The following is a 26,290-nucleotide window of genomic DNA, read 5'->3' as shown; positions in this document are numbered from 1 at the left end:
TCACGTGCATACCGAGATGTGATCAGGATAAAATAATTCTCTAAATCGCCGGGGATGTAACCCTCACTGCAATTGGCTGAAACTTGAGAGCGTCACCATTTCCGTTCACGCTTAATACTATATAAGAGAAACCTTCATAGGCCTCGGCACTCAACTTGTGGCAAAGATTTGAGTTTCCAACCAATTGACCGGCAATGGCGGCCATAAAATTGAACCTGAAATTAATTCTCTTGTGCTGTGTGGCATCGTGCTGTGTGCTATGTATGGGTAACCCAGGTGAGTTTAACTTCAACATCGTAAGCAATCATCTTTCCTAAAGGCACGGGGAAAATAATTTCCCAAGTCAGAACTGCATTTACTTCTCGTAATGGCGTGCAATTGCGCGAATGCAGCAACGAAATTAGAACAGGGCTTTTTTTTGTCATCTCACGTCCAGGCATTCTCTCTTGCGTTATAGCAATTCACCGCTTTACGCGACGCAATTTTCACTGCGCCTTCATTCACACGTCAGATTGTGGAATTACGTGCCTCGTGTAAAACGGCCATGAGATTTTTTGACGCAGCCCTCCAATCAATTCTCCTGTCGGCTAATCTTCTAATACATTTCCTCAGCTTTACACCCTTCATCACCCTCCCAACTCCACCGCTATTTCCTTCCACCTGTCCTTCAACGATAATATTCGTTATTCCATCGTTCATCATCATGTGGCCGATTAAGTTCTAATCAGTATTCTAATCATCATCACTATCACAGCTCAACAATCCTAAGATTTGTATGAAGCAGCTCTTCACTCAATTCTCCTGTAAACTAATCTTTTCACGCCTACGCATTTGTTATCTTTCACATTCTTCTTTACCCGTTCCATGTATTTTATTCGAGTCCTTCCGCTTGCATTCTTGACGTCTACTTGCTCCTCGAGTATTGTCTTCAAGAAGCCATCAAGCAGGGCCGGCCTTAGGGCGGGGCGACCGCCCTGGGCCCCGCGCTTTGGGGGGCCCCGCGTTCGTGAAAAAAAAATAATTTTCAATCTGTGCTAAAATTATTACATTATTTCATGTTTTTATAATAACCCACTACATAAGAGTGATTAAACTTCAATGCAATGGTAAGTTTATTTTTATTAATTTATTACCATTTTGACCTGCATGTGAAATTAAAACTATCTTTTTTCATTTTACGGTAATTGCTTTAGGCTCACAACTAATTAACTTTCATAATCCAACTTATAAAAATACGTACCTATTGAAAAATCGCGCTTTTTGTGTTTATTTTACGTTATAATTTTATGAACAAATATAATTAAAAATAACTCACATTCGGGTGTACGCCGCGTGTCGTAGTGGAGATTGCCCCGACGTTTCGCGACCGACTGCTGGTCACTTTTTCAAGGGAATAATGTTGGGATCGGTTTTTGCTGCCTTTTTACACCCGAATGTTAGTTATATTTAATCATCATGAGCCGCGAAAGCTTCAATCAAAAAATGAATAAATATAATTATAAATTTTATTTGTATTATACTATTTTGAACTCAACTGCGTGATGGTATCATAACGGCGTAATTACGAAGTCTGAATTTGGGAGGGGAACACATACTTAGCCAGGGAGTGGTAGGGATTCAAAATGCTCGAGTTTGTAGATGGGGTATGGAGTTTAATATTTTAAGTGAAGGGCCCCGCACTGAAGGTTCGCCCCTAGCCCCGCACCTGCTAGGGCTGGCCCTGCCATCAAGCATCAAGATATGGCCGATTAGGCTGTTCTGACTTCTTATCAAGGTTTCCATGAGGCTTCTCTTCTCTACTACTCATCATAAAAATTATTAAACATTTTATTTGATGCTTCGAAGAAAAGGCCAGCTTAGTTGTCCCGTCTTCTTCTTAAGGTTTTTAGAAGACTTATATTTCTCACTCTCTTCTCAGAACTTTCTCATTATTTACTCGACTATATTTGATCCTCATTATTCCTTTGTAGCACCACATTTAAAAATTCTCTAACCTTGATTTATCCGCTGCTGTCATTGTCCATGCCTCCCTTCCGCAGAGAAGCATTCTCCAAATGCAAGTTCTGATAAATTATTTCCTTATATCTGAGTTTAAAGTACCCGCTGTAAATAGATCAATTTCCGGTCACTATAAAAAAACCAAATTTCTGTCAGGATTACCACCGTTCCAATCCGCGTCAGTAAAAGCCTTTTTTTGAAGTCCACAAATGCGATTAATACGGGTTTGTTCTTATCCATTTTCTTTTCTACGAGCACCCTAAGAGCCAAAATTGCCTCCCTCTTGCCCTTGTTCTCCCTAAATCCAAATCGGTCTTCATGAAGGAACCCCTCTGATTTCCATTCTATTCACCAGTTGATGATTCTTGTAAATATCTAAAACGCATGAGTAGGTCGGCTAATTGTCCAAAACATATTCACGTCTCCGATTATGGAATAGGAAGGATGATGTTCACCTCGAAGTCCCTTGGTTGGTTTCTATTATGCACATGCCGCAGATAGTTTTACAGAGCTGAGGTAATGTGTTTTCCTCTTAATTTTTTATGAGCTTGGCAGGAATTTACGTAACAAAAGTTTGAAGACGCCAGCTCTATTGTAATATTCGTGCCCTTGCCATTCCCTCTCTCTCTCTGCCTCGCTTTCTTCCCCTCCTTTCTTTACATTCATCCATTTCACCGCAAACTACCCTCACTCTCGCGCAGGACTATGCCAGGTTCTTTTACGAGAGATACATCCACGCTTCTTCCCGATGGAGCAGTGAAACTCTTTGTTACAACGCCCTTTAAATGAAATTCGCTTTATTCCAGCGTCCCAGAAAATACAACAAAATGTTGTAATTATTCCTCCCAGACACGTGGAAGCTCCAGATGGTATACTTGTAGAGAAAGAAAGCATCGGTAACTTGGAAAACTTGAGTCCTACTCAAGGTGACGGTTTTCAGAACAATGAAAATGTTACGAATATGTTCCGGGACATGTTCCTTGGAATTCGCCAGCTTTCCGAGAAGCAAATGGAGACTACATTTAAAGAGAATCAACGATTTTTAATAGGTGATTGAATACTATTGCTTTTTTGATGGACGGTGGTTGGAAGTGTGGTTATCCCCCGTCCCCTTCACTCTTGCAATCTTCTGTTGCAAGCGCCTTTTTATCCTGCAGTCCGATGAATAGGCCACTTTTGTGCCAAAATGCGTATTCAGCCTGTTCCCCGTCCCCTCCTTATCATCGACTACGCTCTCCGTAGAGTTAATTTCATCTAGAGTTTTGGAGCCGTTTTTGCGTGAGTAAATCTGCGTGTGACTGTTTTCCGAGTGCTTGTGTGTGTACATGAGGCCCGGAACTGAGGCGGGGTAGAGGGGGCACGTGCCCCGTGCGGCAGATTTCAGGGGGCCGCAAAATTTGAAGTGTTATGAAAAAGTTACTTAATTTTTCAAATTAAATAAATCAAAAATATTTATAAATTTATAAATTATTCAAGAATTTAATATAATTAAAACTTCTTGATAGATAACATACGGCGTGCAATTTCAACTGCCCCATCTGAGGGGTTAGGTGGAAGAGGGGACTCAGTCTTAACCCTGCCCGTATAAGGACATATATTATTATTATTTTATTTTTTTTCACAGCATTTTTGCTGGTTTTATGCGAGGTACGGGTATCACCAAGCACTCGTCTTTTTACTCTGTGTTGAAAAATTTTCTTACAATCCGACATGTATTTAAAATTGCTGCCTTTTGTATTGTAATGAACAAGTTTTTCGGCAGTCCAATAATTTTAAGTCCTTGATGAATTGAATGAGGCACTACTCCTGTGGCAGAAATAATGATTGGTATTATGTGTACTTTATCTGATTTCCACAATCTCTTAATTTCATCTTTAAGTTCTTCATACTTTTCCATTTTGCTGGTCTAGGCTGTAGTTATATTATGCGAATTAGGTACGGCAATAACTATCAAGTACGTTTCATTATGAGTTTTATTTTGCACTACTAGATCAGGTGCATTGCTATGGACTGTTTTATCGGTAATAATTGAGCGGTCATAATAAATCTTACAGTGATCATTTTCAAGGATGGTTTTAGGTGTGTAATTGTAATAAGGAACTCCATTTTCTATGAGATTATACTTTAGAGCTAATTTCTGGTGGATGATGTTGCATATTTGATTGTGACGGTGCAGATAGTCTTTTTGGGATAAGTTAGTGCATCCACTTGTGATGTGCTGTATCGTCTCAGAGGCATTATCACATTTTCTGCATCTGTCATCCAATAAATTTGGGTTTTTAATTATATATTTTTCATAATTTTTTGTTTTCACCACCTGGTCTTGTATTGCGATCATAAATCCTTCTGTTTTTGGGAAGAGTTGTCCATGCCTGAGCCATGCGTGCGATGCATTTTAATTATGCATTATTATTATTATTATTGTTATTATTACTATCTTAAAAATAGCCTACGAATGTATTATATTTTAGTTTTGGGGGTGGAGGAAAGGTGGAGGAGGGAAGGTGAATGGATTATTGCCAGTGTTTCTTTCGTCATAATGATTCATCTTGTATGTGGTCCCTCCTCTAATGTTACTGAAAATATTCCTACGGATTTTGAGTCTTTTACTTTTTGGTCGTGTTCCAGCTTCTTACGAAGCCGAAATACGCCATAACGCACGGATTCTGATATGCCATTACTCCATGTTAATAACAAGTTTTTCATCCCTTAGCTATCCACAATGATGGAGTTCCCAGGATACCATTGACTGCACCGAATCGTCCAGTATCCCCACCTGACTCAAAAGACACGGAACTTACAACGAAGCAAGTGACGTCTGACCCTGGAGTGGAAAAACATTCCCCTAAAGTGGTAAAACCTGCCCCTACCGAGGAACAACCTATTCCTAAACCTCTTCCAGAATGCCTGGAGGGACCTCGTAATCTTGAAAAATACATTCCTAAGAAAGCGGAAGACGAGTGAATTCATACTCCTATCATTGCCCTGAGTAGTGATTGGCAAATGCCTCACTTTGATTTGTACCTTGTTTAATAAAATGACTTTCCGCTGAAGTGGGAAGAAGTATTTTCATTTCATGTGACTTATCTACCTACTATTTAGTGGAGAAATTGGATTGGGTGTTGAAGGTTCAGATGTACAATAATATACATTACTATTAGAATTCGGCGCTGGTAATCAATCTATAGATTGATTACCTGCGCCGAAATGACAGATGACCTATTTGTGAAAAATGCTGTCGAGGTTTGAAGGAAGAGATTTTCCTAAAACTTCCTGTGATATGACCACACTGCGATGGGACTGGGGATTCTTCCGAAATAACTTATAACAAACATCATGTTAGAACACCAAGTTACGGAAGTATTCTTACTTAAGCATTAAGATATTTACAGGGATAGCTTTAGGCCGTTGTTGTGGGGATGGGGTGCTGGTTCATTAAATTCCTCGGTGGCTTGGTGGTATGCAATGCATCACAGCAATAATGCGTCTGACGATTGAAATGCGATAACAAGTGATTTATGCAGGGTGGAGAAAAATTTTGTCACGAAATTTTAACCCTGAGTAGCTGATGCCAATAGGAACTAAAATTTTGGGTTGGCGAAAACGCACCATTTTTATGCACAAAAATCCACAGAAAAAAGTCCCTCGCCGTGACCGGGATTCTAACTCGGATCCACCGATTTCCGGTCGAGTGATTTAGCCAGTTAAGCTACCTCAGTGGATATTTGTGGACACTACCGGACAAGGTGGTAGGGACTACTGAGCATATGATGCCGCGAACAGTCCAAATCGTGCGCACAGCGGCACAGCCGGAGAGCAATGAGGAATTTTTTTTCTCTAAGGATTTGTGCATTGCGGGTGACTCCCGTGAAGTTATCACCGTGGCAAGTCCCGGTATACTTTAAACTAGCACCACTTTTAAACTACGGAAACGTTGAGCCCAGCGCTCATATTGGCAGCGAGTTTGCACTGCTGCGGGGTGCCATCGCGATCTCCGGCAGGCGAATCATTCTAAGCCAGGATTTGTCCAGAGCATCCGGATTCAGGATAATCAGGACTCGCGGCCCATCGGTGCGCTTGGCTCAAAGTTTCTGATATTAAAAAATGATACGTTTTTGACCCAAACATCATTGGTACTTTCGGTTCCTACTGGTATCAGCAATATCTAACGATTTGATCGTTGGATCCTTCCTCCTCATAGAATGGTCCTCCAAGATTGTTCGAACATTAATTGCGTAAGCTTGGTTTCGTTAGTAGTAGGACCGGCGTGCCACTGTGACGGTGCGGGATTCCTCGTCCCCTTCCTTCCTTCCCTATCCCCTCCCGCGAGGTGTCGTTGGGCTCCTATCGCGGCGGCGCGGCGCCTCCTTCCTTGTTCCTTCCTGTCCTTCCCCTCCTGCGGGCAGAGGAAAAAAGCTAGCGCTTAGAATCCCTGCCCCAGGAGTGTAACCCGCGAGCCCGCCCTAGGTGTCTCGTTTCCACTGGTATCAGCAATACGAGAAAACGAGAAATAAACCCGACTGAAGAGGACGAGGAAAAGAGACAACGAGGCAAAGAGATCACCGAGGCCCCATTGTAGAGGAAGAGGCAAAGAGACAAAGAGACCCAGGCATCAGTACGGTAGAGGCAGTGACAAAGAGACAACGAGACGGTCCAAAGTAGAGGAAGGGAAAAAGAGACAATGAGGGAAGAGTTGATACTGTGACCTCTCGTCACGGGTCAAGGGGAGAATGGGAGGGATTGGGGTGGACAAGGAAAGGGGAAGGGATCTTTTTTTTTCTTTGGGGGAGAAAGGGGACGGAGTGCGCGAGAAGGGAAAGGAACGTATGAGTGACCTCTTGGTGATCGGTGCGCTTGAAAGAACGAGAGCCTTCTACAAATCCTTCGTTTAACACAGATTTTATGAAAACAGCAAATAATCGTAAGTACATAATCATACATCAGATTGCCGCTTCCTTGCGGGCATATGCGAGAATCGACTGAATATAACATCAAAAGAAAACTGAGCAAACAAGTGAAACAACTAATTCTCGCCCGATTGATTTCATCAGTTCATCTTGCACCATCTGATCACAAAGTTAAATGATAGTATAATCACAAGAAAAACGTACCCTGTCCTTACAAATTAATACACACATACACACTCGCACACCGGGGGGGGGGGGGGGGGGGGGGGGGGGAATGGGGGGAATCGGAACACAGTAATCTGACTCTAATGACGGCGTTCCCCGGCAGTGAATTAAGGGGGATTTGCCCCCCGCGCCTAGTATCGCGCGCAGTTTTTGCATCGCGCGTGAAAACCCCTTTACGGTACTCACGTTGCCGGCAAATTAACTGGTATCAGCAATATCTAGCGATTTGATCGTTGGATTATTCTTCCTCATAGAATAATCCTCTAAAATCGCTGGCACAGTAATGGCTTTGCCTGGTATCGCTATTTAGTGGGCCCTTTTCGCTTCTTTCCGCTTTCGCTTTAGGTGTTTTTCCCCGTCCCATCCCTTCCTGCCCTATCCTACCCCAGAGGCGTCGTCGGGCTCCTATCGTGGCGGCGTCTCTTTCCTTTTTCCCTCCTCTCCGCCCCCTCCCCGGGTGATCGGGCGTATAAAACTCTGACTTGGTTCCCGGCCCCGGTGTGTTGCATCCTCGAAGGGCTCCCCTTGAGCCCTCATTCTCTCTTTGGTATCAGCATAGAGTAAGTATATATAAGATACCATAGAGTACGAATATACTTACTCTATGGCATCAGCTATATATCTAGCGATTTGATCGTTGGATTATTCTTCCTCATAGAATAGTCCTCTAAAATCGCTGGCACAATAATGGTTTTCCTGGTTTCGCTAGTGGTAGGGCCTGCCCGCCTTTGTGACGCTGCGGGATTCCTCGTTCCATCCCTTCCTCCACTATCTCGTCACAGGAGGCGTCGTCGGGTTCCTATCGCGGCGGCGCCTCCTTCCTTTCTCCTTCCAGTCCTCCCCCTTCTGCGGTGCGGAGGTGAATAGCTAACGCTTCAGACCTCGGCCCAGGAGAGTAACCCGGCATGCCCGCCCTAGGGTTTCGAATCCATTGGTATCAGCTATATATCTAGTGATTTCATCGTTGGATTATTCTTCCTCATAGAATAATCCTCTAAAATCGCTGGCACAGTAATGTTTTTCCTCGTTTCACTAGTGGTAGGACCCGCCCGCCTTCGTGACGCTGCGGGATTTTTCGTTCCATCCCTTCCTCCCCTATCCCGTCACAGGAGGCGTCGTCGGGCTCGTATCGCGGCGGCGCCTCCTTTCTTTTTCCTTCCTGTCCTACCTCTTCTGTGGTGCTGAGGTGATAAGCTTATAGCTTCAGACTTCGGCCCAGGAGAGCAACCCCGCGGGCCCGCCCTAGGGTTTCGAATCCACTGGTATCAGATATAACTGCGGAAAATCGGGATTCTCTTCCTCATAGGGAAATATTTCCTTGCTATAGGAGCAGCACGACATGTTTCCGCTAAAAGTGGACCACGCCGCCCCAACGACGGCGTTGGGATTCCCTTTCTTCTCACCTCCATCCCTCTCCTCTCCCTGGAGGCGTTATCGGGCTCTCATCGCGGCGGCGCACAGTGGTCCGGATCGCGAAAAAGTTTGACAATAATCAGATTTTCGTTGGATGTCTTTGAAAATTACCCCTTACGTGTCTTTTGGCGTGCTATTTTCGTTTGTGCAGTTATTTTTACGAAAAAAAACCATTATTTTAGGCGATATCGTGGAACTTAAACTTATTAACTGGCTAATTGTAACGCTGACTACATAGACAAACGGTAATCATGATAAAGTATGAAAATAAATTATAATTAGCTATATAGTATGAGTTATTGATCTTTGACATTAGTCAATAAACAAAAAACACGGCTGGGTTGGGTGCATTGACTTACGTTAAAGAGGTGCGATTTCCAGATTTCGTGAGGTTCTTCTCAATGGACTAAAAAGTAATTATTAAATAAGTGTCAAAATAGCATTTAAGTGACTCTTTTATTCTCATATAAGCATGGCCAATGACTTATAACTTTACCATTATGTTGTATGATTATTCAGCATCAGATTCTTCTGAATCCCGCCCATCCCCCTCTTCTTCGCATTCGCTCGCTGAATTTTGAGACTCTTGCAAGACCAAGTGATCACGAACCTCCTGTGGAAGATCTTAAAGGCCACGGCATTTGTTCAGTTAGTTCCTAATGTACTAATAAAAGGATCCGATTTTAGGATCAGTCTCCGGAAAATATCCTCATTTGTATGAAGTCAAGATATTTTTCTCGCGTGATGGTCGCGATATTTTCTAATATCTTTATTGCGAAATTCCTGGGCCTCCTCCGACAGTTCTCCAATAGGAAGAAGAGCCGACTCGATGACATCTGCATCATGTATTAATAGTTTGTGCACTGTGGGTGGCATGTAAAACCATCCATAGTGTCTCACAAAATTTTCCGCAGTATCCATACGGAACTTTTTAAATTTGACTGGATCAATCAAAAATCCGCATGATAGAGATCTCACAATGGTTGAGAATCGAAAGATTAACTCTTCTTCTACTCCTGAAAATTAATTTACTTCAAGCAACTTCGTGTTCCTCATTTTGGAGCGCGTAGTGACGTCAGTGAATTGTATACTCGGCCTACCCCTTCTTATATCGGAGGTACCTGTTAAAAAATTAGACTACTTGAACAATATCCCAGGGGACGAAACAATATAACACCTCAAGATGAGCAATATGGCTTGAGTAAAACCCACCGCATACTTGAGAATTCAAGAGCAAAATATGAGAAAAAAAGAGAGAATATTAAAAATAATTTCATTAATGCCTTTTATCCATTGTAAAATTTTGAAGTAAAAGTTTCAATAGAGTTCAGTTTACTGTGATATTGGCGAAAAAATGATTTACGAAAAGAGACTTCTACCAAGAAAACAGTGGAAATTAATAGAAGGAGGTACTCGTAAATTGAAAATGCATAGGAACAGCTCATAGTCTATACGATAATAGCCGGATATTTATCCGTCACAACTACTAAAGGCAGATTGATTTCACTGTTAAGTCTTTGATGAACTTCTCTTGAAAATGCTTCATGACAGAGAGTGTTAAATATTTTAGGCACATGGTTATGTTAGAACGTACAACCAAGGGCAGATAAAGGTGATTGTTTGTGGAGTGGCGGGGTCGGTTCATTACTTTCCGCGGCCCCTTGGTGGTATGCAATGCCTTTAAGGGATTGTGCGAAAATCCACAGAGTAAAAAATCAATCGTCCTGACCGGGATTCGAATCGAGATCTCTTGATTTGAGGTCGAGTGCTTTAGCTATCGAGTCTAGTTAGTCGAAGTGAGTTAAATTTCCACTAGTCCTCACAATAGTAGTGATTTGAGGACGACACCGCCTTGTCCGGCTTAGTTCTCAAAGTTCCACACAGGAGAATGATGCCTCGGTAGCTTAACTGGCGAAAGCACTCGACCGAAAATGGGGGGATCCGAATTCCAGTCAAGGCGAATGATTTTTTTTCTCTGAGAAATTTCCGCTCAAATTATGAGAGAGTGGCTGAAAGGGAAATATTTATATTGATGCAGATTACATTTCTCTTCCATCAATCGATTCTTTCAGTGAATTGCTGTTTTGGATCTCAGCGAAATACCCCATTGCATATTGTGCTGTGTATTGTATGGACTGCTAAAATGGTGGAAATCAGCACACCTAACTGCATCTAAGCACCAAATAGTGCTCGGAGTTCGTGTAAAAATGTGTTCCTCCTGGTTATGCTTTATAGAATTATGCAATAGAAAGTGTAATCAACCTTACAAGCTACTCTTATTCTTTTTTCCAGCAAAGCTACAATAGGGTAGATTACTTCTTCAAAGAAAACGAAAGGCATTGATTGCAATTCGTTACCCACCATTAGTGTATTCATAATATACAAATTATTTGGTTTTATAAATCCCAGTTTAGACGAATGGCAATGGCCAATTTTAACCGCATTTGTAAATGGCCAGATTGGCGCCCATGCGATGCCACTCCTCGTGACGTCATAGGGACCTAGTTTCTATACGAGTAGGTAGGATTTTTACATCGTCTGAGATTACCAATATATGCATGAGGCACAGAGCTCAGGGAAACATCTCTTAATAATCACTTATTAAAACTGCCAATTGTCGGAAAGTTGCCTTCGTTTGATAGGGGATTAATAATCCTACCTGCTAGCAGCCTGCATCGTATCAGCGCTCAAAGCCTCGCCCCAAGGTCACCTCACACGGCGACTGCGGGAACCAGAATGACGTCGCACGGGCTTTTCCCAGCATTCATACTTAGCCGTCGCGTTTTCGCGCGCTTGAAAATTTTCAATTTTCATTTAATCGCGAAAAATAGATCTCGTCTTTAAAAAATCGAAAAGCGTGTCATAATCTTTCCAATCTCCAGGAGTAATAATCTTTCGATTTAGGCAATAAAAAAATAATAGGAAACCACCCTATTTCATCCGAAATACAGCCTTATTTCTTAATGATAGGCTGGCATTTCTTGGCTCATCCTACGCATAAAAATGTGCCCATTGAACGACCTGGTGTACATAAATTACCTCTCGAGGATATGCTCCTGAGATCTGCTATGCGTAGAGAGGTGGCTTTTAGATATCCATCTATCATTTCAATAATCCGCGTTATCATCATCATCATCATTAGTCGACAGTCCTAAGGTTGGTTTGACGCAGCTCCCCACTCCTCTCTCCTATTCACTAGCCTTTTCATTCTCTTTTACATCCTTTATATCGTGTCCTATGTAACACAGTTGAGGCCGTCCCTTGCCCCTCTTCCCTACCACATATCCTTCTAAGATAGTCTTCATCAGGCCATCATGCCTCAAAATGTGGCCAGCTAAGTTGTTCAGTCTTCTGCTTAAGGTTTTTAGATTTCTTCTCTTTTCTCCCACTCTTTACAGCACTTCCTCATTATTTTAAGAGCCGATCCATTTCATCTACATCATTCTTTGGTAGCACCAAATTTCGAATGATTCCGCTCTTGACTTCTAAATATTTTTCATGCTGGTGAAATAATAACTTTTATTCGGTAAGCATCTTTAACATTGCCAAATGTTCAATATTTCCCGAAATTACGGGTGGTGGGGATCAACTCTCAACCTTAATCCACCATTTCCTTCAACTGTTGATGATTTTTGATTCATGGTCGATTGGATTTATGAGCCATAGAGACATTCTGAGTCAGACGTGTTCATTGATCAAAAGAAAGTTGAAATAATCGACCGAAGAATGCGGTCTTTTTGTAAAAAAGGCTTCACATTGAGTTCCTCCGTTATCATTTCGCTAACACATACAGGGATGTAAAAGTTGAAGTTTATCATATTTTTGCAATTGGGATTTTTGAGGTTATATAATGTAAGAAATAAATTACGGGCGTAAAAAAATCACGTATACTTCGTGAAGACAATGCATTAATAATCGACAAGAAATGATAGAGCAAAATAAACGACGTGTGTTGAAATGATCAGTATTGCGAGTAGCTATGATTTGCATACGATTTTTTTCTGGTGTAAATATAGATCACAATGATGGAGTAGCTATGCGAAATCGAAAAAATATGCGAGGTTGATTTTCAAGGAACTGTAGACATGTAAGTGCTATATATAGATGAATTTCTGATTTTCTCTGGAATGTAAGAAAATTTAACTAATCTGGGATATTCCACCTCCATGCAAGGAACGCTTCAGCTAAAGGTTCAGATTTTGATCAAAATTCCTGTATGAGTGTATACTTATCCCAAAATCAATACTTCAAAACCGTTTTGCGAAAGAACATTTTTTGTGATTCATTTGAATTTTATTTTTTCACATATTCGCCAAAAAAAACAAATCTTGATAATTACACCTGCATTACGTGCATCTTAAATTAACACTGGGGGAGAAATCAAAACGATTTGTGGCTGATGAGAACTTTATAATTATCGCACAACCACCCAAAACGTAGAAATTTTTCAAATATTTAATATCGAAGTGAACTAAAAATGCTACTTGGCCGATCTCTGCTTCAAATTAAAATAAATAATGTCAGTTTTTGGTTGTTAAAGGTGCTCGTAGGTGATAATATGAGCCAGGGAAGAAATGCCCTCCCGGTGTCTTACTGACAGAGAAGCCTGAGAAGCGGGGACCCCTCCCAAGGAGTGTATTCATCGACACAGCACTACCCGAGCATTTCCCTCTGGTTTCTCTTCTTTAGAAAATTGCAACTTGTCCCATGCTCTGCCAGCTTCTATCTCCCCACATTCTCTGATGCTCCATAAAACCGCGTTTATGCTTTACTTCCGGCGCTTATCCATTTTTTGCCCTCTCTTTGTAAAGCTTTGGGTTCATTACTCTGTGTTAGCTTGTTCAGATACTGTTTTGTGTGTATAGAAATGCGAAATGTTTTGAATATGGAATTAACGAACGACAATAGCATCGTGGAATTAAAAAGAAGCTGCATTACACGTAGGGGGCGATGGTACGTGAATGTCAGGGAAGGTCACCTCCGCATGTAGTTAGCGTTTCCTTTAGATTGTCAGTCCATTCTTTTTTACCAAGTTATTAATCTTGTATTTTATCATAAGTTATGAGCTGTAAGTTAGCCAAGTCATGGGGAAAAAGCGAAACACTTACCATTTATTGCCTCATTTTCTTCATTTGAATCGTAGTTGACAGTGGATTAGCACACCAGCGTTGTCATCTTCGGAAAGAGAAGCGAGAAACGACTTAGACATGTTCACAATAATCATACGTATAGCATGAAAATCAAGCACCTAAAAGTTTTAAAGAAAGTATAAGTTAAATATTCATCTGAGACTTTCCAGAGGAGTTATTTAACTGATAACTTCAGGCTTGGCTTTGTGAAACCTCTCCATATTGCAAATAAAGGAGTAAAACTTTGTCAGGTTCACTATTATATTAATATGGGCACGACCCGGGTTTCGTAACGTAGTAACTGAAGATGTAACTACGTTACGAAACCCGGGTCGTGCCCATATTAATATAATAGAGAACATAGCACAGTTTTACTCCTTCATTTCCAATTAAGGAATTATGTTCGGCGTCACACCTGGGAAGCACATGGAGTATCTCCAGAAAAAAATAAACCGTTTTGTGGCCTACTTTTCTGATAGCATTAATGTATTAGGTGCTCAGGTATTTCATGTATTGTATTTAATGTAATGGATTTTCACATTGTGGAATTATATGGATTTACCCCCAAATTTTCGGTGCGCAAAATGTAGAAATGCGATTGGGTTTTTACATTTATGATGTCTGTCTTATATCGATTTAATAAAAAAAAATGCAAGCGCTGTAATTTTCTGAATTCAAATTGTCCTTTCATGATTTAAAAGATTTAGCAATTGTGTTTCATTAACTTTCTTTAACTATTGTTCCTTATTTTATTCTGGCAGACAACTTACCGGCAAATTTTCATTTAAAATCGGCACTATTACTCCCAGGAAATGGGGAAAAACGCTGACCCTTTAAATTTGTCAGGATAAAATGTCAAATAGGAGGCAATCAATTAAAAATTAAGGAAAGTATCGATGGGGAAGATGGTAGCCATCGCAGAAGAGTTTTAATATCATTACCAATTCGAACTTAAATTAATTGGGTCTTGCTATTCCCAAAGGTCATAGCTAAATAAGAGGGTGAAAAGTCCCCCCTCCAGGATTCTTTCCGAACTTAGGGCATGTGATTTGGGATCAAATAGGACTAACGTCCCCACACTTCCTGCCCGCTAGTGGCCCACCAGGGCCGGCTAGCTCTAATATACGATTTTCACTCTTGCGGAGATATCTCGGTCAAGAAACCATATTTTTTAATGCGATTTGCGGAATTTGAAAGCTTATTTAATGGAGCAAATGTTCAATTGTTTTCAACGATTTTCAGCGGGAAAATATGAAATGGCGTCGATCTGAAAATTTCTAACACATGTTTTCAAAAAATATCTTTGAGAGGGCCACGAAGAAAATATGTTTTCCGGGGGCGTTTTTTAATACTTTTCTGCTAGTGTATCGAAATTTTTTTGGTGGTGAAACATCGCGAAAAAAAGAACATAGAATGCTATTTTGGCCAATTTGTCCTGTTTTCTCTGTGTTCCGGCTCTCCAAAATACCCTTCATAGACCATTTTATAAACATTTCGTTCTCTCACGAACGCAAACGCTCATATCGATTGTAGTACCCACCACAAGGACTGATTTTTGTGGAAACTGTTCCCGAAGTTTGCTTCGAAAACTGCTGGATTTTGTGAGAATGTAGATTATGAAAATGAGCTCAATTTGTCTTTTCCTCGCGTTTCATCTACGCACAAGTGTTGTTTCATTTGTGGATGTACCGCTACAAAATATCTCCGCCTCGTACCATGGAAGCTAGATTGCAGATTGATTACTGTGAGGATAATTCCCTGAAACATTATGGTCTGTAAAGATCATCTTCAATAAGCGGACTCATACCAATGAAATTCCCATCTTCCGTATCTATTGCATCAGTAGTTCTTCGCGTGTTTCTAAAATTAGTCTAATTATTGACAAAATCGCAGATTTAGAAGACCGCATGCGCCACTTTGCGACTTCCATTTTCCAGAGAACTCTTTGGCTACGAACTTTTACAGATTTGTCATGGGAACGAGTAACTGAGTTACGTTGTACTATGTTAACGTCGACGAGAAATTCGAATGTTATATCAGTTACTCAAGGGCTGATAGTTATTCTTTTTAATCTGCAAACCGGTAACTTGAACAGTACTAGTTCCCCATTGTATACTATTTACTATTTTTACCACTGATGGGTTGTGGTTGATATTCCTGGAACTTATTTGGCCAAACAAAATGATGCCGACACTTTAAAATCAATCTTGCAATAACTTTCAAAACTTTCATGGAAAAGGGTGACATTTTGATTCTGGATAGATGATTTCGGGATGTTATATCATAAGTAGATGGTAATTTAGAGTTCAGTGTGCTGATAACGGCGTTCAAGGGCAAGCGAGCTCAATTAATGACTGAAGGATCGACTCAATCGTGAATTGTGATTAAATTAAGATGGGTTATGGTAATATTAAGGAAAAATATGATTTACTAGATAGCAGTTGGGATGATGAAGCATTACCAAAAACAGGAAAATATTGAATAGAATGTTTTCTCAATAATGGAATTGGGAAACGGATTGATTGTGATGTTGAAATCAGTGAGGAAGTTACAAATGCAATGAAAGCTAGAGAATGTTCCGAAAATACTTGAGAGCAGAGGGTGAAAATAAGCGTTGGAAACGGGGGAAGAGATAGTTCAGAGAGACGACTGCTTCTGACATTTTAGACTTTCCAGAATTAACTCCAATTAACTTGATTATTTTTTTACTGGGAGTTACCATATCAAGCAGAGTCTATCATATATGGTTGAGATTCTGGATGAAAATAATGAACTGAAAGTTAGTAATTCGAAAGAGAATGATAGAATACTAAGAGTTTCAGTGCCACCTAGGAATTAAAATAGAACGATCTATGATTGATATATACAATAGGGTGGTGCGAAAAAACTCAAGTTACAAATTTCGTGTCACTATAGCGCGGAAAAGTTGCGATACGTTAGTACAAGAAAAAAAAGAATCACTAAAATCGGACGTCATCTTCTGATCCCGCAAAGCACCTGAAAAAATGACAAAAATGAAAATAACTGTTTTTTTTGTGGTAAATATAAAATAAAATAAATGCCAAATGTTATCTTTTAACGCTGTAGCAAAAAATGATTACAAATAGTATATGCTATTATTAATATAGACATATTTTTGGTTTCATACGGTTATTTCCGAACACAAGATCATTAAAAATGTATAAATTTTGCAATTTAGTCGTTTTTCAGAGTTGTGTAATAATTAATTAGGAATTTTGATCAAAATCTGAACCTTTAGCTGAAGCGTTCCTTGCATGGAGGTGGAATAACCCAGATTAGTTAAATTTTCTTACATTCCAGAGAAAATCAGAAATTCATCTATATATAGCACTTACATGTCTACAATTGCCTTGAAAATCAACCTCGCATATTTTTTCGATTTTGCATAGCTACTGAAAAACCGGCTAAATTGCTAAATTTATGCATTTTTAATGATCTTGTGTGATCGGAAATAACCGTATGAAAGCAAAAATATGTCTACACTAATAATAATCTATACTATTTGTAATCATTTTTTGCTACAGCGTTAAAAGATATTAATTTTATTTTTTTTACCACGAAAAAAAATTTTTTTTTTTCATTTTTGTCATTTTTTCAGGTGCTTTGCGGGATCGGAAGATGACGTCCGATTTTAATAACTCTTTTTTTTTGTTTTTCTTGCACTAACGTATCGATACTTTTCCGCGCTATAGCGACACGAAATTTGTAACTTGAGTTTTTTCGCTACACCCTAATATACAATACACAGCGAATGGGATTGTATGTGGCAGTATTTTGCTGTGATTATGGTTACAAAATTGAAGAATAGGGTGTTGGGCTCATACAGCAGAAATAATTAATTATTTATCCAAAGGAAAGTACCAAGATAAAATTGCAAGACCAGCTAAGATTTTAACAAGACTAGTTTTCGGAGCCATTTTCGGGACCAGTTTTCACAAAAATCAGCCCCTGTTGTGGATTTACAATCGGTATTAGCGTATGCGTTCGTATCCCATCGTATTCCCGAAGCAAATTCAATAGACGAGAATAATGTTTTCCTCTTGAAAGCCATATCATACACAGATTTCAAATGAAAAATTCTCTCCTTCTTAATACACCAAGTGTGGCATTCAAATCAGGAAAAAGGGAATAAAAAAACCATCATGGTAATAATAGAAATAGGAAATAAATGAGTCAGTGAATAAATATTTTGAAAAATATTTGTATGAATAATTCTTTCTCTCAAATCAATAGTTCGCGAGTTCACTTCGTGGAGTGGTGACACGATAGAATAAAAAATAAGCTTTGTTATATCCCACACAATATTTATTAAAAACTCCACCGGTTTCGACAGCTACAGCTATTTATCAAGAGGTAACAGAACTTCTGTTAACTTCTGAACTTCTGCTGATTTCTGTTACCTCTTGATAATGACTTAAAATGACCAAAAACCGGTAGAGTTTTTAATAAATACTGTATGGAATATAACAAAGTTAATTTTTGATTCAATTTTTCTTCCTTTCCGAAAAAGAAATTTTTGACCGTCATACCTTCTATTTTTCTGGTGTCTTGGACGTTTTTCCCTCTCCCTGGGCTGGAAGCATGGAAACAGAAGTCTCAGTGATTGAAAGGCCGCTATTAGCCTTTTGCTCGACGGGATCGCCTTTCTTGCAGGCATTGTCGTCGTCGATGGTCTCTCCGTTTGCTTCATTGACCACATTTTTGGCCTCGGCTGCATTCAAGCCTCGAGTTCCATCACCGCGGGTCTTGCATTTGTTCTTCCTAGCCTTCGGAATCCTGATCCTCAACCTGTTCAGGTTCATCCCTAGATCCCTCACGTTACGCAGATCAGTGGGGTTGGTGAGCGCACGGCTCACTCGTGGAGTTTCTCCAGAGCGTTTGATGAGTGCCTACATGACAAGAAATGTAAAGTTAAACATTTAAAAGCATCGAACCCATTATTGATTCAGAAACTTTATCTGTCCCATCTAGATACCCGCAAAAGAATAAATAATAAAATAGTAGCATGCTGTAAGACACTTGAGGGAACAGAGTTCGACCCAAAAAAAATTCCAACAAAACCTTGGACCAGAAACGTATACTTTCTGAGTTATGTACGCTTGATGAGTTTCTGAGTTATGTAAACTTGTTCATGGTGGCTGAAAATGTTCGCTCCGGAAACGCATTGCTTCTGCAACCTGAAGTACACTTGTTCTTAGGAAATGTTAAACCTGACGCCGATTCATAGGAGGTGCTCAAAGTATCGTAAGTCCACGGCAAGCCGTACTTGCATGTATTGATTTAAGTTCCTTAATTTTAAGTTATTACTTGTACGGGGAAACTGAATCCCTATACCAAACTGCTTGACAATATATCTTTCTTATTTCATAATTTCTTTCGGACTGGAAATATTGTGAGGTCCTGAAATTAGACGATGCTGTCCGTGTCTCTCCGAAATATCTGTCCTTTATTGCTCATTCAAGCTATACGTAGCACGTAGCATCTCTGGAAGCTCTTCTTCATTAGAAATTTATGGAGAACATACTGATCGCTCGAAGCAGTTTTAAGGAATCGCGCCCCTTCACTTTGCGTTTTAATTATTTCACTGATTAATTCTTTCTACCGAAGAAGATTGATGAAGAAGAAGTGGATCGACCGAGTGCGAATGAGGAAGTGTTAAGAAGAGTGGAAGAAAAGATGCCTCTTTTTTTTTTTACTGTCATCTTCTAAAAGCCTTAAGAAGATGACAGTAAAACTTAGTAGGGTCACAGCATGAGGCATAATTGGGGGTGTTCAGGCCAAATCTGCTGGTCGGCGATCGCCGAGGGCCCGGAGCATTGGGAATAACGCACGCGTCTATCGTGAAGCGTATATGAAACGCGTAATGAAAAATACTCAGATTAGTTGAACCAGAGTTATTTTGCAATTTTAAAATTTTGCGTTTTCATTATTTGATTTATTCATGACATACTCAGTAGAAAAAGACTATAAAATATGTTAATAAAATAAATGTGTCAGAAGATAAAAGGAAGTCTGATGTTTTTTGAGAGAGTTATTCGAAAAGATTATTTTAGAGGTTTCTTAGATTTCAGTGCAGTTTCAGGGAACAAATTCACTAAATAGATAATAGAACCGTAACGCTTTATTGAATTTTATAAGTTGTGAAAGTCTCACTTTTCACAGTATTTTTTCTTACGGAATTGCTATCTTTATTCAGTTTTATCTAGTTTTTAAAACCATAATAGCTTCAAAATCCATTTTTGTGCTTTCAATTTCCTAAAAATTTCCAGGGGAGGACTCCCGAATCTCCCGGTAAGGAGGGCCCCATCATGCGCCCCAGGCGAGGGCCCCTAATCGCCCCACACCGTCCCTGTGAATGATGATCTGATAAAAAAAAACGTACATGGACAGGTGGAAGAGATGAAGGGCAGGGAACGGTCTTGAATGAGTTATTTAGGACACGTTACATTAGGATGTAAAAGAGAAGAAATACGTCACTATGAAAAGGCTGGCGGATAGGAGAAAGGAAAGGAGAGCTGCGTCAAACCAATCTTAGGATTGTCGACTTATGATGATGAATTCTTTCTGCGCTGGATCCTATATGCTTGCCGTGTATTCGAGGCGTGAGTGCGAAGTGGTAGCCCTTTCACTTTTTTCCGTGGAGAAAGGAGTTCAGGACAATTTTTGATGGTGTTTAGGGTGATTTAAATACATATTAAGCCACGTTGAAGGGGTGGAGTGTTGTGAATGAAGGGAGAAGAGAGAATATCGTTAGAGGAAATATCGCGCGTGTTGAGGGCTCTGCACTTCACTTTATTTGCAAAGAAATGGGTTACAAGTTCAAAGGTTGAGATTTTTAGATGGCGCTGAAATCTCCCAGATCGGAGAGCAACATACGACCATGGGGGAAAAAAATCGTTGAATAATAACATTGGAGAGCTGGAAGATCTTCAATCTCTGTATAACGGCGCAGAAGGCCTTGGAGACGTAGCCTCCGATTTTACTGTCTGAATATGATCAGAATGAAAATTTTCTTACTAAATATCAGATCCCATCCCTTGGGCAAGAAGATGGAGAAAAAGAAGGCAGCAGTAAATGTAAGGACGTGGAATGTGAGGACAATGGTGAGGGCGGGGAAGTTTGAAAATATCAAAAGGGAGTTGGATAAAGGGAGGATAGATATCTTAGGATTATGCGAGGTGAGGTGAAGGGATGGGGGGACTATTGGAGTGATGGTTATAGGGTTATATATAGTGGTGGGAAGGAAAGCCTGCGAGGGGTAGCTGTAGTATTAAACGGCAAGTTGGGTAAGCGTGAGGTACCAGGCAGGGGTTAGGAATTTGGTGATAAATATTGAGGCTCGACCCACCAACCTTTTTGTAGTTCAAGTTTACATGCCCACTAGTAATCATAGGGAGGAAGAAGTAGATGAGGTGTATGAACAGATCGAGGAAGTATTTAGAGAGACTCCGGGTAGAAAAATCTAGTAGTGATGGGAGACTGGAACGCTTCAGTCGGGGAAGGGAGGGGTGGGAACGAAATAGGAGATTTTGGTTTAGGAAGGCGAAACGACAGAGGAGAGAGAGAGAGCAGCAGAATTTTGGAGGAGAAACAAATTATTCATCACAAACACGTGATTCAATCATCATGAAGTGCGAAGGTACACTTGGAAAAGTCGGATCGGCCGTCGTGCTCTCCTTGGCGCCTTTCATCACGAGCAGGCTGATACCTACGCCTCCACACCTCTCTCCATATCCTTTCCTCACGACACACTGTCGGTCGCCTCCTCCTAATACCATACATCTACATATTACCCTGACTGCCACCTTCAGAGGTGTTTGACAGGGGGTAAGCCATCACCAACATGTACCAGAGGATTAAAATTTACTTCCACGAACATGCACAACGTAGCATGTACGCTACAAATGACACAGAACCTATGGAATTAACCCATATCCCGCCTATGAAGGCAACCTGACCATGTAGCTGGAACATGCAAAATATCCTTTTAGAAAATTTGGAAATACAAGGAAAATTTAGAAACGTGTTACTAAGGAACACATCGGTTAGTAAGCCACACCACCAGCCAACTAATTTATTTCTTAGCCCGAACGCTGCCGTTAAAGTCTCTTATCGGTCGCAGAAAAAACGAGTAGCCATAGGGATCAAGTTGAATGGAGAAGAAATAAATATGCCACGATTCACATATGACATGGTAAGGAACGAGGAAGACCTACAGGACTCGATGAAAAATATTGAAAAATTGTTTCAGGAATGCAATATCAAAATAAATAGGAAGAAAACCATTGAAATTGTATGCGAAAGAAGGAAAAAAGTGGCCGATATTCGCCACAAAGGAGAGAGATATGAGCAAGTGGAGCCATTCTCCTACCTTGGAAGCATTATTAACTGGGATAGTAGAAGCAAGATAGACATCAGGCATCGAATAGCCCAATGTAAGGAACCGTTTCGGGCGGAGAGCATAAGACTGGAGACAGCACGTAAAAACATTCGGCTGGGCAGTGGCACTCCATGGCTCAGAAGCCTAGATGATGATATTATTTCATGGATCAGAGAACTTGTGAGCGATAATTCGCTTTCGCCGACGAGGCAGTCTCCAACGAGGTTAGAGTCACTTCTGGTGTCCCTCAGGGTAGTATCATAGGCCCACTGCTCTTCCTTCTCCATACGAGAGATATTGGGGAAATAGTCGACAATAAACTTCAATTATTTGCAGACGACGCTGCATTGTACAGGGGAATCCGCAATAGTAAAAAGAGGGATGAAGTAACGAACGACCATACTGCAATCCAAGAATGATGGAATGCGTGGCAGCTAGAGCTTAATTTAAAAAAAGCGGAATTATGAAATTATAGGAAAAATAACTCCCCATAACATAGCTATTTCATTCAGGGTACCCAGATAGAGACTGTAGAATCCGTAAAATATCTTGAAGTTACACTCACAAATTATCTATCGAAGAATAAACAAATTCGGGAAATAACTAGTCAATCTAATCATGAGTTAGGATTTTTTATAAGAATACTAGGGAAGTGCGACGACAAAGTGAGGGACATTAGCTACTTCTCCCTTATTAGACCCCATTTGGCACAGAGGAGAGCAGCAAGGTACGCGAAAAGCCGTTACGACAGTCTTTTTAGTGTTACTGACCTCTTAGAAATACTCGGATGGGAATCACTATCAGACCGTAGATTGGAAACTAAACTAAAACTAAACTTTCCGTAAATTCAAGAGCAGTTTATTTTATGACGAAGTTCGAATCTTATTAATTAGAAGCTTCTAGAATTAGATCTTACGAACGCTAGCATACTACGGTAGATCAGATCATAAAAATAAAATAAGAGAGCTAGACTGTAGGACAGACAGATTTAGAATGTCGTTTTTTCCGCGACGGATTAGAGACTTTAACGGCAGCGTTAGGACTTAGAAATAGGTTAGTTGGCTGGTGGTGTGGGTTACTAATCTTTGTGTTCCTTAGTAAACACGTTTCTAAATTTTCCTAGTATTTCTAATTTTCTAAAAGGATATTTTGCATGTCCCAGCTTCATAGTCAGGTTGCCTTCATAGGCGGGATATGGGTTAATTCCATAGGTTCTGTGTCATATGTAGCGTACATGTTACGTTGTGCATGTTCGTGAAAGTAAATTTTAATCCTCTGGTGCATGTTGGTGATGGCTTACCCCCTGTCAAACACCTCTGAAGGTGGCTTTCAGGGTAATATGTAGATGTATGGTATTAGGAGGCGACCGACAGTGGAAACGAAACCCTACGGCGGGCTCGCGGGGCTATACATTCCTGGGGCAGGGATTGTAAGCGCTAGCTTTTCTCCTCTGCACCCAGAAGGGGAAGGACGGAAAGTAACAAGGAAGGAGGCGCCGCCGCGATGAGAGCCCGACGACGCCTCCGGGAAGGGGATAGGGAAGGAAGGGACGAGGAATCCCGCACCGTCACAAAGGCGGGCGGGCCCTACTAACAGCGAAACCAAGCGAAACGCAATTAATATTCTACCAATCCTAGTGGATTTTCCTATGAGGAAGAAAAATCCATCTATCGAATCGGTAGATAGGAGGCGACCGACAGTGTGCCGTGAGGGAAGGATATGGGGAGAGGTGTGGAGAGAGAACCGGCGCGGCGTAGGTATCAGCCTGCTCGTGATGAAAGACGCCAAGGAGAGCACGACGGTCGATCCGACGGACCATCCGACGCACCTCCGTCGCGAGCGACGGTCGGAGTGCTGTACCGGAGGTGCCCTACACAAAGAACTCAGGCACGGGTCGGGCAGTCTCCTAAAAGCCTTTGCTTCCGCTGGGATTTTAACCCGGATCTAGTGGGTGGGAAGCCAACACATTAGCCACCGTACCTACCCGATCCCACTTCTTCTCACTTCAATCGAGTAATGACCTCCACACTGCCAATTATTTCTTCGGGGATGATTTTCGGTGTAACGGCAAAGTTTGTCCTTTAAGCAACAAGGAGATCGCTTCATCCGTTTGATAGGTTGAAAACCGCCATTAATTTTTCTGCACCTGCATCGTTCTTTTGCTTTGATTTTAGTTCCTGAAATTTGCTCATTCACGCCTTTAATTTTTCTTTAATTTTTTATCTAGGCCCCCGAGTGAAGCCAAATCATTCGATTTAATTTAACAAAGTGGTCTTTGTCCATGGAGTTAGAAATACGGATATGAAGCTTGAAAAATGTTTTCTCGTTCCATCGAAGTTGATACTTGTTTCTCCAATTGCCACCTGTAGGAGTAACTTCGGCAATCACAACGTTAAGGCACTGGCAACCCAAAAAATATAACAAAGTATAAGATATGCATGTAAAGCAAAAGTTTCAACAACTTAATATTCAAGCTGACTAGTATGAGAATGCAGAAAAATATACAGATACGTCGAATGAAATTAAATGTATGTGGAAAATGAATCAGGCACGCTTTCCATCTGCGCTACCTACAACACTCATAATTTCAAAATCACTTTTCAAAAGCCCTCCATCACTCAAACTTGATAATAAAATATGTTTGTATATTAAAAGCAGCCATATAAAATGTATGTCACATCGTAAGAAAATTCCTTTATGTAGAGGACGTACTGTTTCGCCACGTTTTTGATAAAACCAGAGTGAAACCGGAGAAAAATGAAAAAAGTAAATAAAAAAAAGTACCTTGTAATCATGCATGGGCGTGGATACCTCCGCTGTGCCGGCCCTCGGGATTAACATGTGGTTGCCCTTAACGGAACGAAGTTCGTGGTCATTATGGACGATATATTGTTCAGTTATAATAGTTGGAAGTATGATGTCCTGAATGGTTGGATTGTCTTTTGAAGCGTCGGCTCCAACTTTGGTCTCTGGTGTGATTTTCGCCTGCTCCTGAGAATTACCCTTGTACAGAATTAATCCAGTTCTCTCCATTCTGTCATCATTCTCTTCAGGCATTGTGCTGCGCGAACGTTGAAACTTAGGAGGTTCATGATTCTGATTTACGTGAATTTTCCCTATATATGTTCTTTTTGTTGAAATCAGTGCAAAGATCATCACTGCTGTGAATACGAGCCTTAACTTATTGGCAGCCCGCATGTCCGCCTCGATGAAACCAGAGTAGCAATATTTCTCCTGAAAATTCAACAGTGTGTTTGGTGGATTTTACAGTCACTGGCTAATGTCTAGTAAACTCACTAATTGATTTTGGCAAAAACTTACCTGTCTAAGCGTGGAAGTAGTCAACGAAAGAGCAGCTTTGTCTCTGCAGAGCTTCCTCAGAAACGAACTTGATTTTATGAAAGTGCACTATCAACTGCGAGTCTGGGCTGATTTTCCCTCTTACCACGGTAGCAGAGCGCCACCAACACCCCAATTTGCTTCTCTGGAAAGGAAAACATTTCAGCCAGTGAAGCCATTTTTCTTTAGAATCCCAAAAATGACAAGATGGCATGGCATTGCGTCAGCTCGCGCGACAATGCGTAGAGTAGAAAATATTCTTGGAAAATAATCTCTTGTTTTCTTGTAATGCCAATAAAAATGGAACTTTTCGGTTGAGGTGTTCAGCAGATAGCGTTTATTGTTCTTTGTGAGCAAGAAACACAATCGCTATTCACCTATTTACTTTTTTCCTCTCGTGCCCGTTAAAGATGTCGAATAATATACATTCTCGCATTTAATGACCAGCTCGTAAACTTGAAAGGTCTTCAAATAGATATGTGTGAAAGGAAGGCGACAACAATGCAGCTGCATGGTTGATACAGGTTGACCAACTGTGCCATTCATGCGGGTAAACTTTTAATCGGGATTTCCTCCGGGTTAAAAACTCAATTTCAGCTGACGTTTCGAGCTCCGACTCGGGGATCATCCTCAGGGCTACCGTATTTCGTGTCATTTATTTATTGGTTGCTATGTCACATTTTTACTGTGAATTTGGTTTATCAAACTATTATAAATTTACTAAAATGCATAATATCAGTTGCTTTATTGCAGATATTTGTGTTTCTTGAAGTATGATCAATTTTCTTCTATAGCCTTTGTAAAATTATGTTCAGTATGTAGAATTTGTTTCGAGGAAATTGGTAAGGTGTCTCAGGATTGGTCAGCTCTGTGGCGAT

General features: G+C 40.6%; 1 protein-coding gene across 1 annotated transcript; it reads left to right on the top strand.

Moving 5' to 3' along the window:
• Positions 1-167: 167 nt before the first annotated feature.
• On the top strand, positions 168-5,051 carry LOC124171686. The gene is made up of 2 exons (XM_046550927.1): positions 168-276; positions 4,712-5,051. The coding sequence occupies exons 1-2, from the start codon at positions 195-197 to the stop codon at positions 4,960-4,962; spliced, it is 333 nt and encodes a 110-aa protein (XP_046406883.1). The 5' UTR covers positions 168-194; the 3' UTR covers positions 4,963-5,051.
• The last annotated feature ends 21,239 nt before the right edge of the window (positions 5,052-26,290 follow it).

Source organism: Ischnura elegans, chromosome X (assembly GCF_921293095.1).
Source record: "Ischnura elegans chromosome X, ioIscEleg1.1, whole genome shotgun sequence".
NCBI classification, from domain to species: domain Eukaryota; kingdom Metazoa; phylum Arthropoda; class Insecta; order Odonata; family Coenagrionidae; genus Ischnura; species Ischnura elegans.
The sequence above is the reverse complement of the archived record's forward strand: the minus strand, read 5'-3'. Positions and strand labels throughout refer to the sequence as shown.